Raw genomic sequence first — 15,395 nt, 5'->3', positions numbered from 1 at the left:
CTGAGTCCTGAAGCACAGGGAAAGCTCTGGCTGCACTTCCTGCCGCAGGAAGCCCCGGCACCTCTGCGGGGCAGTCGGCTCTTCCCCCGGCCGCCACCAATCCAGGTCTGGCACACCCCAGCATCACCAAAGCCATCTCTCCAGCCAACCCGGGCTGCCGCCCCTCTGACAAAGCCCAGCCTGTTCTCTGCATTTCCACTGGTGCCGCGTGTATCACCAGACTCCCTGTCGGCTTTCCCAAGGGACACGGCTCCGCAATGAATGGGTCCCTGTTCCGCCCTCGCTGGGGGACAAGCGGGAGGATTTCAGACTCTGCAACACTTCGTAACTCGGGATTTTATTAGCTCTCAGCCTCTCCGATTCCGAGAAGCTCTAAAAAGGGACTTTTGATTTCCATGGTCTGTTTTTCCTTTGGGGAGTTAAAATACCTTTCATCATCACACACAGCAAAGCAGAGTTACAGAAAATGGGAGGGGAGGGAAATTAACGTAATTGGGGGGAATTGCTGGAATGCACAAGGCCTCTCCAGATGCATCCCTGCCACAGGAAAGGAGCTTCTATCCCATCTCGCTGCGGCAGGAAAAGCTCTGGCTGTCCCATAACCATTTCTCAGCCTTTTGGGGACACAGAGAAGCCCCTCTGCACAGACCGAAAGCAGAGGTGTGGTGGGGAACCGTCAGCAGAGGCTTGGGGCTGCCTGCCATGGGCTGCTTGTTCCCAAAACCCAGCTCACCAGCTTGACAGAGCCTTTACAAGCCCCCAGACTCACACAGAGCAGGAGCACAGCCATTTAGTCTAGGTGAAAAGAAATTTTCAGTTAAAAACAAGGAAAAAAACTTAAGAATACTGACTGGAGTTAATAAAGTCACGAAAGCCATATAAAGAGTAGTAAGTGTTGAGAAAGGTCTCTTTAACTTCTATTTGGACAAAAATATTAAACTGAAAGTGCGTTGCTGTGCATTAGTGGTTGAACTACCCCCATCAGATTGTTCTGACAGAGACCATGCAGTTTGGCTCCAGAGAGATGAGCCCCATGGCCAAGGCTTTTATTTGAAACTAATTTTTTTTAATCTTCTGTGTATAAAGATATATAAAGAATTGGGGAAACAATCTGGCCTCTAAGGAAAGTGAAAATGCTGGGTTAGTCCATACCTGGCTGGTGTCCTTCCAAGTTGTGCTACACAGCAGAGGTATCTTGGAGGAGCACAGGGTTCCAAGGGTGAAAGCAGGGCTTTACTCCAAAATGCCCTATAGCAAAAACACAGCTCTCTGACCCCACTTCTGGCCTCACCAAACTCTGTTTCCACTGGTGAGATTACCCTGGTAGGGGTTACACCAACAGTAATCAAGAAGCCACAGGGTTTCCCCATCTGTGTTTTACAGGGCTGACCTCGCCAGGGTGAGAAGTACAGGGGGAGCAATGGGAAAGTCAGTGCAGCCCCCTCCCCTCCCAGCTGCTTGGATTTTTAATTTTCTTTCTTCAAATCCCTGCTTCTGCAGCAAATCCAGGTTGTTCCTGTGGCCTTACCAGGGCCAGCAGTTTGGATGTGACAGCAGGAGATGGGATGGGGAAGAGCATAGAGCAGGAGCAGTGCCAGCAGCAGAGGGGACAGACATGCTGCCTTCCCAAGGGAATCCCCACACCAAAGCCAGGAGTGGGGGAAGGAGAGGTGCCAAGCATCACCAAGGCACAAGCTTAGGCCACCAGAGGCAAATTTGGGCAGCGCTATAAGAAACTAGTATTTTCCCCCTCTCAGAGGCTTCCCCCAAGTTTCTCCACACACCATTAGCAGAGTTCATTTCTGCCTGGGCCAGCCTGTTGGGAATAGTTCAAATGCAAAAACTGAGCAATTTGATGAAATAATAAATAACTGACAAGTAAGTAGGTGAGGAAATGTGCAGAGAGCTGCAAACCATCTCATTCAGCCCCTCCAGCAACGAGTCTGGACAGCACAGCCATAGCCATACCATGGCACAGACCTTCAGGCCAGGAAATGGTCTAAATCAGGCTCCTTCCCTGCAGTATCCCGGGCTGCTTCCTGAGATATTGTTGTTTTTCTTCACTGACTTGATGTATTATCCTGTAGGGTATTCGGGGGCTCCCAGTATGTGCCAAGAAACCTCTGGCTGTGACGCACCAGCCTGTTTCAGGAGGCCAGCAGCCACTCCTTCCTGCAGGAGCTGGGAAGCCAGGGCTCCCCTGGGCTCCCTCACCTTCTGGTCCAGGGAACATGATACATTCATTCTTAACACATCGAGGGGGGTGAAAAATGACAATTTGAGGAAAAGAGGACTATGAACAGAATCTCTGTGGCCCTAAGAACTGTCTGGAGCTGTCTGTAAAGCAGAGCCCATTGTGCTGCTCCAAGATGTAAGCCATCCCCTGAGTTTTCTTGGATTTGGTCAAATAAAGATAGGGAAGGAAAAAAAAATAAAAACAAGCCACACCTTTCCTCAGCCTGGTTCCCAGGCAATAAAAATATCTTGGAGTAGGAGCCCTGGCTTCCCAGCTCAGCCAGTGATGCAATCATATTGTGAGCCAAGGCAGAGGGGAGCTCACCTACATCGCTTGGCTTTGCTTTTCCATAGGGTGAATTTTGAGGATCCCAGTTCCCAGACAATATTGGCAGAAGTCATTTGAGTGAGGAAATTAATGGTCGTCCCTTCCCAATGCTCCCACAGACCCCTCCTCCTCCTCCTCCCTGTGCATTGCCTGCTTGCAGCACTGATGAACCCCTGCAAAATCCCAAACTCTCTTGGGGACCATACACCCAGGGGCACGTTTTTCCAAGTGTCTCTCCAAATATATATGTCAGCAGTAGAGAGAGGAGGAGAGCGAGAAAAAAACATTTTGTGAGTATTCATCTGTTTGCAGATCGTTAATTCTCCCTGGGGAGCCCCAGAGCTCTTTCATCTGCTTTTTGCTAAGTTTAGGTCACAGAGGTTTTCGGGTGCAAGTGTGGTTCAGGGAAAGGCTAAGGCGCCTTGGGTTTTAGCAGATCACTGACGAGGAATTTGGGCAGGCAGCAGGAAAGCTCTTTCTCCGGCTGGGAGGCATCCAGTCAGGACAGAAACAATCCTGGCTATTGGAGGTTTTTATAAAAGTAAGAATAGATGTTTACTCACAGGAAAGCGAGGAACGGAAAAAGTTATCAACACCATTGTTTGCCGCAAATAATTTCACCTTCTCTAGTCATAGGGTGCGTTCAAAAAAGCTCTGCTCTTTCTTATTTAACATCACGTACCGGGGGCAATTACGTAGCTGGGCCCCGAGGGTTCGCCTCTAGCCCACCCCACGGCAGAGCTCGTTTCCCATCACCCCTGCATCGCTTTCTCGAGCCCCAGCGCCTCGTGGCCAAGACGACTTGACCTCAGATCCGGTTTGACAGACAAGGTGCCCCTCTGCGGCTGCATTTAGGGGCTGACAGCTCTTTAATTGCCGTTTATGAAACACCCTTCCACAACTCGGAGTGCAAGAAACTTCTCAGCGCTCAGTGCTCAGCTTGGAAACCGTCTCCAACACATGCTGGCTGGGGTCCCTTTCCCTGACTACAGTGGGGTTTGGAGTTCATGAGCGAGCTTAGGCAATGTCAGACCAGCGGGGAACAGCAAATCTCCCCTAAATACTGCTCTTCAGGCAGAAACTGTGGTCTGCCCTTCTCTGAGGTTTCCCTGGCACGTTTCTCCTGGGGAAGTATCCTTCCCGGTCTGAACCACAACTCCCTGCTTCTCGATGGGCACCTTGTGGACGGCTCCTTCCTCTCTTGCCATGACCCAACATCGCCCCCGCCCTCCCCTCGCAGCCCCCGATGGCTCCCTGAAAAAGGCAGCGTGCCCAAAGCCCGGCATCCTGGTCCGTGTCCGGCCAAGGCCAAGGGCGCAGGATCCCAGCACCACCTCCTGGCAAGGCACCGCCATGCACGGTCCGCAAATCCCCCAGCAAGCCTGGGGACCTCCTGGAGAGAGAATCCGGGGCTGCGCAGACCCCAGTCTGCCGCGTGGCTGGCCAAGCATGGGCATCTTCCCCTTTTCCTGGCACCACGGCCGGCCCGGGGTGGCTGCGGGTGCAGAACCCCCGGCTGCGTCCCTCGGTGAGCGGCAGCTGCCTGCTGTGGGGTGAATAGCGGCGCGGCTCGCCCGAGAGGCGACCGAATTTAATTTGAGATGAATGGGCACCTCCCTGCAGCCCGTGACATTTTCATTGCGGGCTAACAAGGGGAGAAAAATCCAATTAGGTGACAAAGAGGGTCCCTAATCGGCCGTGCAGCCCGGCGTGGGGCAGCCGGGACAGCACAGCATCCCACAAGTGAGCAGGGACAGACCATGGGAAAAAAAGAAAGCACTCCAAAAGGTTCCTCTTGTGATAGTGCAGAGGCCATACTGCAGGATGGCAAGTGCACTCATCAAAAAAGGTATTTATAGTGTTGCTATTTGCACCCCCCAGGGTCCCATCTGTAAGTCTCCCAAGTCACTGAGCTAAAATGGCCCAAAGTGAGCTGGGCAGGGGCAAGGCAGGGAGATATCCCAGGTACAGATTCCAAGTGCAAGCATAAGTAACCTGCAGCCAGAAACATCCTGCTCCTCAAAGAAAATATTACTAAAAGTTGGCAGACTCCTCCCACCACCAAATATTCAACAAAACCAAGTTCCAGGAACAGGTGAGGATGAACCACATGAGATTATTACCACAGCAGCTTTTTCAAACCACAAAGGGTTTTGGATAACCCTGGGTTGCAGTTTTTCCAGCAACAGGTGCCTTTTCACAGTTTGAATGCGTGCAGCCAGTGGTACCATTTATCTCCAAGCTCTGGTGCCTCAAGTGGGGAGGATTGATGGTGGGAGCCCTACACATGCAAAAACCCCCTCCTGCCAAAATGCGGGGACATTGGGGCACCACAGGATGCAGCAAGGGCATAGCAGAGCACTGGGAAAGGAGAGGGGGCCATGCACATAAGTAACAGCTGGGGTTTGGAGGAAGGGTGATAGATGGGAACGCCACGATCCCTCAGGAATTATTAACGGTGGGGGAGGCTGAAACCTTGGCTTTGCCCCAGGAGCCGGGCTGTGTGGAGAAAGCCAATGGGTGGGAGCAGGCAGGGGGAACAGATGGCTGGGGGAGGCCTGGGGGTCCAGCCAGGAGCGGGGGCTCTCCACCAGCACAGCGCAAGGAGCTGTGGTGAGGTACAGCAGCTGTGTCTACCATAGGACACAGCTGGGCTGCATGGGGGGAAGGACCCCCTGTGCCCTCTCCTCCCTGGAGCCCCTCAGGTGGCTCCAGCCACAGCTCCAGGTGGCCACCGCTGAGTATTGACCCAGTGCTATCTCAGCTCCCACCTTATCAGGGCAAGAGCCAGCTCTGGGCACCAGCACCTGCCCCATTAATCTTCCCCCTGTCCCGCAGGCATGAGGTCTCGGTGCCTGAAACAACCTGCCCAGGGAGGGAGAGGCAGGACTTGGGCCCTGGTGCCTGGCATCTGGGATTGATGGATTGGTACCTGGGAGATGACAGGGAGAGGGGTTTTCTCTTCCTCTTCAGCTGCTGCTATTGCACCTGCCCTGGAGAGGGGACCATCCTTTAGACCAGGGCACACTGGTGGCAACTTTTTCCCCTGAAATTTGTGCACTGAAGACTGAGGATGTGGTGCCTTGAGGAAGAGAGAAAATTAGCTCCACTCGTGAACACAGGGTGGGAAGGAGGGGAGAGATAATTTATCTGCAGTTTCTATCTGAAATAACAAGCTGAACCTGGGCAGGCAGCCCACATTTTACCCACAGCCTTTAGGCTGAAGGTGGAGATGTGATTCCCCGTGCCGGGGCCAGCTGCAGGCAGAGCTCCACAAAGTCCAGGCAAAATCACATCTGAGGCCCCAGGAATATGAGGTAAAGCCTCACAGCTCTGGCTGAAATGAAAACAAAAGGCAGTGATTCTTCATGGCTGCAGCTGCACAACCCCTGGCTGCAAGGATTAAATGCAGTCAGAAATATCAGTGGGGATCATTAAGCACAAAACCTCTGTGTGTCCCTCAGGGAGAGAAGCCCCATGCTTTGACCAGGCAAGATACCCAGTGATGATGGGGGGGGCTGAAGTGATTCCAAATGTCTCATCCCCAGCATTCTGCTCACGTCCATACCCCAGCAACACTGCTATGGGGGTGTATGGAGCTTAGAGGGGCCAGAAAGTTCCTAGTGGAAAACTCACACTCCTGCTTGCCCCCACATGGGGTTTTCTAGGGACATTCCAGGTGAGAGAACAACCAGCGAGTTGTGGTGACTCAAGCAAAGGCAACACTGAGCTTTTGCCATAAAACCCACCAAAACACACCTGGACTGTGTGTCCAGGAATGAAGAAAGATGCTGGCAGCATTATCACACACCTCCTCTGGGAAGGAAGAGCATCACTAAATAGTCTAAGCTGTGAAGAGTCCAGCGTGCCAGCCAAGGACTTGAATTCACAGCAGATAGGACCTGCTCAGAGATTAGTCAGCACAGTCTAGCCCAGTGCACATAGATCTATCCTCTTCCTATGCACTGTGAAGCCCACAGCTCCCAAGGGGCAACGTGGAGCAGTCTCGTTAGAAAGCAGCGCTGTCGCATCAGTCCTGTGCTGCAAAGCCTTTGAACAGAGCAGAGGACACTGTGGCAGAGTGGCCATGTCAGTGGCTGCTCCTCAGGGAGCTCACTGCTTGGTTGATGCTTTTGCCCTCTCCTTAAAAGCCCCTTAAACCCTCAAGGTTATGTTTCCTTTGACACAGAAAGGCCCAACTCTTTTGGTCAGGGCACCACATGAAGCCCAGGCAAGGCTTAAGGTGGCTTAGGGGTACTGGCACCCAGGCACCCAGTGCCATACCCCCTCCTGCCCTCCCCGTCTACGCTATGCAGACGGGATGGAGTTTCCCCCTTCCTTACACAAACTTGGGATCTCCTTTCAGCCATTGCTGCTTTTTGTATTGATTTTTAAAAGGGGGCACTGCAGCTTTAAAGAGCTTCCCAGACTTGCCTTTGTGACCGGAGGAGAGGGTGGGGTGGTGGCGGAGGTGGGGACCCAGAAGAATGAAATAAAGAGAAGTACAACAAAAAGAAGTTAAAAGTGTGAGTGACAAGTTTTCGGCAACAGGCTTCAGCCCCTGTGGGGTCGTTTGGGCGAAGAATGGCTACAAATGAACAAATGAGCTGGATTTTCATGCTTGGTGGACGGTGAATGAATAAGCATCTTTTAAAACCCTATCAGGAACTCTTTGGATTGTCATTATAGCTGGGAGGAGGGGGGGAAAGGCAGACCTTTGAAGGCTGATCATGTGAAAGAATCCTGATTCTTCGCCTTTTCTCTGCCAGCAAGCACGGCTACACCGAAACGTGCGGACAGTGCAGCCGCAGTCAAGCGCCCTGCCATGGCCCGGCACAGGAGCCCTTCTGGGAACACTGAGATGCCCCCACGCACTTTGGAAGAAGCAAGAGGGTCTGCTTTGCTTGCAGGAGTCCCCGCTGGTTCCTAGTGGGGTGGAGGGGACAGGCAGTGGTTTGCAGCCTCCTCCTCCGAGAAACCTGATTGCAGTGTCAGAGGCAGACAATGTGAGAGGGCAGGAAGCAACTCACTTAAAGCCGTATTTAGAGCAGAGTGGAGGCCTGAGGTCAAAGGAATTGCCCTGGGATTATGGGAATCACCTTCATTTTCTTGCCAGCCTTCAGACACGAGGGAGCCGGCCAGGAGAAAGGAGGAGGGGGATGAGTCTGTTGCTGAGGAAAGGACCTGGGTGTTTCCCCTTCCCTGGCCCTGACAATGAGCCTGGCCTCTCTGAACCATGCAAATAATTTACAGCTTCTGTCTTCAGCTGTTTGTTATCCTCAATCCCCCATTTTAACCTTGAGCAGAACTGAGCATTAGTGAGAGAGTTGCAGGAGACTCCACAGCCAGAGTTTGCTGAATCCCCCTAAAGCCAGGTTTCAGCAGTGCAGTTCAGCACAGAGGAGAGGGAATTCAGAAAGAGACAAGTATAAAGTCTCCTTATTTCTGTAATAAAAGATAATACCACATATTCAAAAAATTGTAGAATTGTTAATCTTGGAAAAGACCTTTAGAATCATCGAGTCCAACTGATGATTGTCTAAACTCAGCTCTTCTTGTCTAAACTGAATACTGAGGGCATGGAAACATCAGCTTGTAGCAAAGTGTCCTCCCCTCATTGCGAAAATAAAAGTTGAATTCACCTGGCATGGGATTTCAGCAAGCAAACCTGGCAGGGTCCAGATTAGTTGATTTTCAACCTGTCGCCTGCAAGTATGTGAGGGCACAAGCCTGAGCCTCTGAAATGGTCGCGGTCCCAGCAGCCACCTGTTTCTTCCACATCAAAAAGTCCGGAGGCCATTTCAGCAGCAGTGGTTATAAAAGCCAGGCAGTGGCGCTGGGACAGCCCCATCAAGAGAAATGAGACCATCATGCACTAAACATAGAGAAAAGATAAATGGAAAAGGAGTCTTTCAGTCTTCATTATCAAGTTTCCATGGGTTTGCCAAAACCATAGCAACCAGTTCAAGCAATGATTAACCTAATAATGTGGAGGCAAAGAAAAAAAAATGCATTCAAGCCCCTAAAGAAGTCACTAGTTCTCTAGAGGTAGTAAATCCGGCCGCCCCCCCACACGCACCCACCCCCAACCTACAGCCCCACGGCTGGAAGACCAGAAGCATCCTAAGTCTCCAGGAAAAAAGAATCGGCAATGCAGTAAAACCCACTGAAGTGACCACTTTCTGAAAATATAGCAGTATCTTTGTGAACTTTTGTAACACCTGCTCTTCACTGGACTCTCATGCTCTTCTTGCTCCTTTTCTTGCCCATGTCAACCCTGAGCTCTCTTTTGCAATTTTTTGAAAAAATGGTATTTTTGCAGTAAAGTGACTGTGTTGTGATCCTCCTCCATTCCACAGTACATGCAGACAGCGAGGGCAATATGATACCTCCTGTAGGGAGATATCAGAGTGGAGCTGGACTAGCAGGGAAAACATTAAATGATTTTATCACCCAAATAATGACGGTGTTTCGCCTGTGGCCACACACAGAGGCCTTGGAGCACTTTGCAGGCTGTTAGAGTATGAAAACAATACACAATTCAGCCAGAGAGGGGGGGGAAGGGGCAGGAATACTATTAGGTCTTTCATTCTGCCTATCTGATCTACGACACAGATAGATCACGTTCAGGACCATAAGAGTACACACAGGGATAGGCACACACGGCCTTTTCCTAGTCCTCAACCTTGCCCCATGGCCTGTGTTTCTCCAGCAATGTGGGTATTTCTTCTCAAAGCAGTGAATAGGCAAGGGAGGGGGGGCTCTGCATGGATGGACGGGTCCCATGAGGCAGCAGAAAGTGCAGATCTCAAAAAAAGCTCAAGCAGAAAGTGAGATCTGCTCACCTTGCTTGTCAACACTGGCACCACGGTGCCCTCACTCCCTTCTGCCAGGTGTGTCAGACACCTGCAGCTCCTCTCCGTGGGACAGTTTATTGACCAAGGCTGGATTAAGTGCCCAAGTAGAAGTCACTGCTTCTCCAAAACCCACCAAGCCCCATGCGTTTTTTGATCTGCAAAGTGGCTGGTTAGCACCAGGGCCACACCGGCGTCTCCTTTCACCACAGGACTGAGCGATGTCCCCACAGCCCACCTGAATGCACAGCACCCCAGCAGCTACTGGGAGAGACGCAGCGGAAGGGTTCGGGCAGACCCCGAAGGCTGAGCACCGCCGAGGGGACAAGCACGCTGTGCCCCCGGTCCGCCTTCAGCACCATGGCCAGAGCCCGCGGCGCCAGTGCGGGACGGTGCGCCGGGGCCACTCCGCGCATCGCTCCGCACACCCACCACCACCACCCAGCCCTCCCAGCGCTGCTGGGTCTGCCCCACTCCAGCCCGGCCCTTTGGCTCCCGGGGAGCGGGAGCAGCGAGCAGGAAAGGGAAGGGGGGGGGGAAGAGGCTCCCCGCTCTTGCCCCCCATCGGCGGGACGGGGGGTGGTGAAGCGGCGAGATAAGACCCCCGGGATGCCGTACCCGGTCAGGTCCCTCTCTCGCCTCTTTTGTTGCGGTGCGGGAGGGAGAGGTTGTTGGAGGGGGGGTTGTTTTTGCGCGCGTCTTTGTTTCCAGTAACCAAATTTCTTTTGTTCTACAAATTGCCTCAATAGCGTCTCTTTGCCGCAGGCAAACGGGCTCAGCTGAGAACAATTAGCATCACAATGGGCTTTTGGCCTCGCGGGCCGCTTTGTCTAGCGGCGGCCGCCCCGCCGGGGCAGCGCGGAGCGGGGAGGCGGCCCCGCCGTAAATCTACCAGCTACAAATTGAGTCCCGACAGGAGAGGGCCGGGAAGGGCTTGCGGAATTCATGCGGGTTCTCTTCTCACCGTGGCATGGGTAGTAGTGCCTTTCCCACCTCCTGCGCTTTTAGCTGACCTGACGCTCCCCGGCCAGAGCCGCGCTCAGAGCTGCAGGTTGCGGCTGCTGTCACCGATCCCGTGCCTGCCCTGGCTAAACTCACCCCCGGGGAGGATGGGGTCGGCCTGAGGCGACGCTGCCCTACTCCAGGTCCTCGAGTGCTGTACTCAAGGGACGGCATCAAAATAGCCCCGCAGCCGGGCACACCTGGCCTGGGACACCACACCTCCCGTGAGACGGGACCGGCCGCAGCCCTGAGGGAAAAGGTACCCGCAGAGAGAGGCCGGTTTTAAATCTGCACCTGGGCCTCGACGGGCGCACGCCGGTGCGCCGCTCCTCCCCCGCAAGGAAGAGACCCCGCACTGGTCACACCGCCCAGAGCCCCGAGGAAGTCCCCGCGGGGCTGGCGCTGCCCTTCCTGGCGCGGGTGTGCACGATACTGAAACTACCGGAGAGCCCTCGGTGATAAAAACATGGTTTTGCACAGGTCTGGCCGCGACACGCTTTATTTTCCCCTTCTTCTTCAGAAAACCCAAAATATAGCTGCGGGCACAGACAGCTGGACCACCGCTGCTAAAAATACTCTTATATACAAAATACATATTTTTTCGAAATATAATCAATAAATACCGATAGCGACAAATTAATATAATTTACCGTTAACGAGTACAAAACCGTGATTTGTTTTTGTCCGCCCGCTCCCGCTGCGCTTTTCAGCCGAGCGGAGCGGGACGGGACGGGGCGGGGGGGAGCGGGGCTCCCGCCGCCCCCCGGCGCGCAGCGCGGGGAGCCCCCGCTCCGCCCCGCGGCTCTTTGAAGGCCACAAGCGAGGGGACACTGGCCGGGCGGCGGGCTCAGAGGAAGGCGGGGAAGGCGGCGGGGCCGCGGCGCAGGGCGGCGGGCGGTGGGGCCGCAGGGCAGGGCGAGTCCCAGGGCCCGGGGGAGGCGGTGGCAGGAGGTGGCGGCGGCGGGGGTGGCTCGGGCAGGTTCTGCTCGGCCAGGCGGAGGCTCTGTGTGAGCGCCCAAATGTAGTTGTGGGCGAAGCGGAGAGTCTCGATCTTGGTGAGCTTGGCGTCGTCGGGGAAGGTGGGCAGGACGCTGCGGAGCGCGTCCAGGGCGGAGTTGAGGTGGTGCATGCGGTTCCTCTCCCGGTCGTTCGCCTTCATGCGCCGGCTCCTCTTCTGCTTGCTGAGCAACCCCTCGTTCCGCGCCTTGCCGCGGCCCCGCCGCGCCTTCCCCTTCCTGCGGGCCGCCGTCTCCCGCGGGGCCAGGGCGGTGCGGGCCGGCGAGGCGCCCCGGCTGCCCGCGGATCCCCCTCCGGCCGCCGAGGAGGGGTCCTCGGCTCCACCGAAATACGGTTGCCCTTCGTCCGGCGAGCGGTCGCTCTGCGGGGCCATGGTGCGAAGCCAAACCCGCGCTGGCCGGCCCGGGAGAGCCCTCTCCCCCGCGGCTGTGTCTGCTGAGCCCGGCCGAGGCTGCGGGGCAGAAGAGCGGCTCTTGGCTGCGCGCCCCGCGCCGCTGCCCCCTCCCCGCGGTCCCTCGAGCGCGGGCAGGAGAGGTTGCGCCGCCGGCACACGACTGCCGTTAAGCCCCTATATATAGGGCCGGCAGACAATGGGGATTTCCTAGCCGAGCGGCGTGTGCGCCCCCCCGCCCGCACCCACCCCTTGGCACGCTTTTATCTTATCAGCCCGACGGGAGCGTGCCGGGCCCGGCACCGCCCGCTGCCCCGGCCCTGCCACGCGAGACCCCGCTGGCTTCCACGCCGCGTCGTGCCGCGCAGGGACTCCCGCCCCTCTCTCCCGGCCCGGCCCCGCCCGCCAGCCCTCCCCGGGACGGGACCCCCGGGCCGAGGCGCCGACCCCGCGCGAGAGGGCTGCACCACGGCCGGGGCGGCCGCACTGCAGGGGCTCCACCGGGGTGCAGTGCGGGTCGGGGCGGGGTACAGGGCCCCAGCGGTGACAGGGGAAGAGCCTTTCCGCGGAGAAGAGCCGGGCCCCGGAGTAGCCGGGGACGCACCGCCGGGCCAGGCCGGGTATCCTCCGGTGCCAGACGTGAGGGTCCAGCTGGCACCATTCCGGCTCCACTCCCCTTGGCACAGCCTCAACCATTTCCCGCGGCTCCGGCGCCGCGGGACACTCCCGGGCCATCCCCTCCGACCCCGGAGGTGAGCGAGGGGACCCCGCCGCCTCCCGTCACCCTTCCCCTCGCCCCTGAAGAGCCGGGAACATCTCCGCGCTCCCCGCGCATCGACCGGCGGAGCTGTAGGTGCTGCCCTGAGGGCAGCGAGCACCAGCACCGGAGAGGACGGGTCGCCGTTCTCCAGCCCCCACCTGCGTCGTGACTGTGCTCCCCCAAAGGAAACAGAGACTGGATCCCGCGGGGAAAGGGTCCTCCCAAGGCCCGAGGCCACCCCCCACCCCGCCGGCCCGGCTCTGGGCCCGGGGGCAGCCGCGCCGCCGCCGCAGCTCAGTGCGCAAAACGTGCCGGGGATTTTTGCGCACCGGCTTCGGCGGGCGGCGGGGAGCGGCCCGGGCCAGGGACACCTTTCCCCAGCGGAGGGCGAGGGATCGGGGACAGTGGGGCCGGGCTTCCCCTGCACGGCACGGCGCACCGGGGGATGCGGGCAGGGCCGCCGGGAGGTGCAGCCCCGGCGGGGCAGGAGTCCCCCCTCTCCTTCACCAAAGCGGCGCGGCCGATCCCGGTCGGGGATCCCTGTGCCGGGAGCGGCCGGAGCGGCCCAGTTGGGCCGCGGCGGGGCGGGGAGCAGCTCTCCCGGCTCGGTTCCGTCCCCAGCCCCGCGGGGTGGCCTTGGCCGGCGCGATGCGCGGCGGCATGGGCTGTGCGCGCTGCCTCTCCAGGAGCGCGGTGCGGCGGGCGGACAGCCCCACTGGGAGGGCGGGGGAGCGATGCCGAGGGGGGCCGGCCAACGCGGCGGCTCGGGCGCCCCTTCTCGAGGGGCGGCTCGGAGGGCAGCAGAGGATGAATAGGAAGGGCCCGGCGGGGTTGGGGGGTTTTTTTGTGCCTGTGCAATTGGATGACAAAAAAATCTGGCGAGCGAGTTTCCAAGCCTCAGACTGCCCACTTCAAACGTCCTTCAAACAAAAGCTGAAGAGGAAAAGAAAGCCCCACCTGGTACCGCTGTTTGCTAAAATAATAATAAATAGATTTCGTTTAATAAATAATTACAAGAGATTGTAAAGTGGAGTGCTTTGGGAAGCATTAATCATGGGGCTGGGGGCAGACATCACCTGCTGGCAAACAAGACAACTTTATTGTTAAATCACCTTCCCACTGCCACTTTCCGATAACTCCCTCCCGTCGCCACAAAGCCCGGCCGGGGATGTTTACTCATAGTTAGCATAACAAGCACCATATTACCACGAACGTGATAAAAACCTGCGGGGGCACCGCTGCGGGCTCCCGCTCACACCTGGCCGGGCCGCCCGGTGCGGAGCTGGCACCCCAACGGCCCTTCCAGGAGGGGCCCTGCTGCCGTTTACATTGGCCTCGTTTATGCTGCTTTATAACAGGTTTACTGCAATCCCTATCTCCCGGCCCTATTTGTCTTATTTTATTGAAAACATATGGTAACCAGAGCGGCCCCGGCGCATCCCTCGCCTGCCAGGCGTCGGGAACGTTTGGCGAGCCGGGGCACGGCCGCAGCCCGTCCGCCCGCCCGCCGAGGGCTGTTTGCTCGGGAGAGGGGAGGGCAGATAAGGCTGGGCCCGTTCTCGATCCTGGGGGTGACCCCAGGGTCCGGGGGCTGCTGGCCGCTTCGCGCCCTTGGCCCACGTCGGGGCCACCGGTGCGCACCCGCGGGCCCGGTGATGCGGCGGTGGCAGCGGCGGGCGCACGGCGGAGGCACCTGCCCCGGGGCCGCCCCGTCTTCCCCCGCTCCCCCCGGCCGGGCTGCTCAGGAGGTACCGTGATTTGCGGTGCCATATGTCGGGCGGGTCGGCGGAGCAGCTGCTGCCCCGGCCCTACCTACCCGGCGCATAATACCTGGGAGCCGCAGCCCCGCGTCCCCCTTTGAGAGGGTAGCGCGGCGGGGCCGGGCCCGCGCCGCTGTTTTGTGACTTTATTGTGGCGCCCAACAGATGCACGTTGGCCCCTCCTGCCCCTCGCCCCGGTGAGAGCGCGCTGCTTGGGACACAAGGAGCACAGATGCCAGGCGCAAGGTGCACCAGATGCCCCGCTTTGTGAATTCAAACAATATTTCTCCCTTCCTCCCCCCGCTTCCTCCTTTTCCGACAAGAGTGAAAGAAGAAGGGGCGCAAAAAGAAAAGGTACATATATATAAAACCGAATAGGAGAGGAAAGGCGAGCCCCGACAAGAGGCGGCTGGAGCGCGTCCCCCAGAACTGCCCGACAGAGCGCACGGGCGGGCGCAGCGCTGCGTCCCCGGGGAGGGAGTCGGCCACGGGCAGGGGCCAAGAAAGCCCGCCGGGACGGAAGGAGAACCTTGGGAAGTTATTCATTACTTGGTGAGCACTGAGCTGGGCACAACAGAGCACGGTCAGTCCGTTTAATGGACTGCTGAGGGGTGAGAAATTCCAGGTCGAGCCGATATGACCAGTCCCCAGCACCGGTTACCTCGTCGTGCAGCAAAATGCCCCAAGGCTGGAGCACCCCCGCTGTGGCTGAGTGAGCTGTGACTGCTCAGCCTGGAGAAGTGAAGGCTCCAGGGGGACAAGACCTCAGAGCCTCTTCCAGTGCCTAAAGGGGCTCCAAAAAACCTGGAGAGGGACTTAGGACAAGGGCATGGAGTTACAGGACGAAGGGGAATGGCTTCACACTGACAAAGGACAGGGTTAGATTGGATTTTAGGAAGAAATTCCTCCCTGTGAGGGTGGTGAGGCCCTGTCACAGGTTAACCAGAGAAGCTGTGGCTGCCCCATCCCTGGAAGTGTCCAAGGCCAGGTTGGATAGGGCTTGGAGCAACCTAGTCTAGTGGAAGGTGTCCCTTCCCATGATGGGGAG

At 57.3% G+C, this 15,395-nt stretch overlaps 1 protein-coding gene and 1 long non-coding RNA gene across 3 annotated transcripts in view; both read right to left on the bottom strand.

Annotated features, from left to right (window-relative positions):
- LOC146435613 (uncharacterized) overlaps positions 1–15,395 on the bottom strand; it is a 56,264-nt gene that overhangs the window by 34,178 nt on the left and 6,691 nt on the right. The gene's annotated exons all lie outside the window — the stretch shown is intronic.
- Positions 10,901–11,971, bottom strand: NEUROG3 (neurogenin 3). Its single transcript, XM_085064526.1, has one exon. It carries the CDS (start codon positions 11,807–11,809, stop codon positions 11,267–11,269), a length of 543 nt encoding a protein of 180 aa, XP_084920652.1. The 5' UTR covers positions 11,810–11,971; the 3' UTR covers positions 10,901–11,266.

Source organism: Lichenostomus cassidix, chromosome 6 (genome assembly GCF_008360975.1).
Source record: "Lichenostomus cassidix isolate B80296 chromosome 6, HeHo_3.0, whole genome shotgun sequence".
Lineage (NCBI taxonomy): Eukaryota > Metazoa > Chordata > Aves > Passeriformes > Meliphagidae > Lichenostomus > Lichenostomus cassidix.
The sequence above is the reverse complement of the archived record's forward strand: the minus strand, read 5'-3'. Positions and strand labels throughout refer to the sequence as shown.

Excerpts from the sequence above, each read along its gene's own strand:
- NEUROG3 (XM_085064526.1), bottom strand. The coding sequence starts at position 11,809 with ATGGCCCCGCAGAGCGACCGCTCGCCGGACGAAGGGCAACCGTATTTC.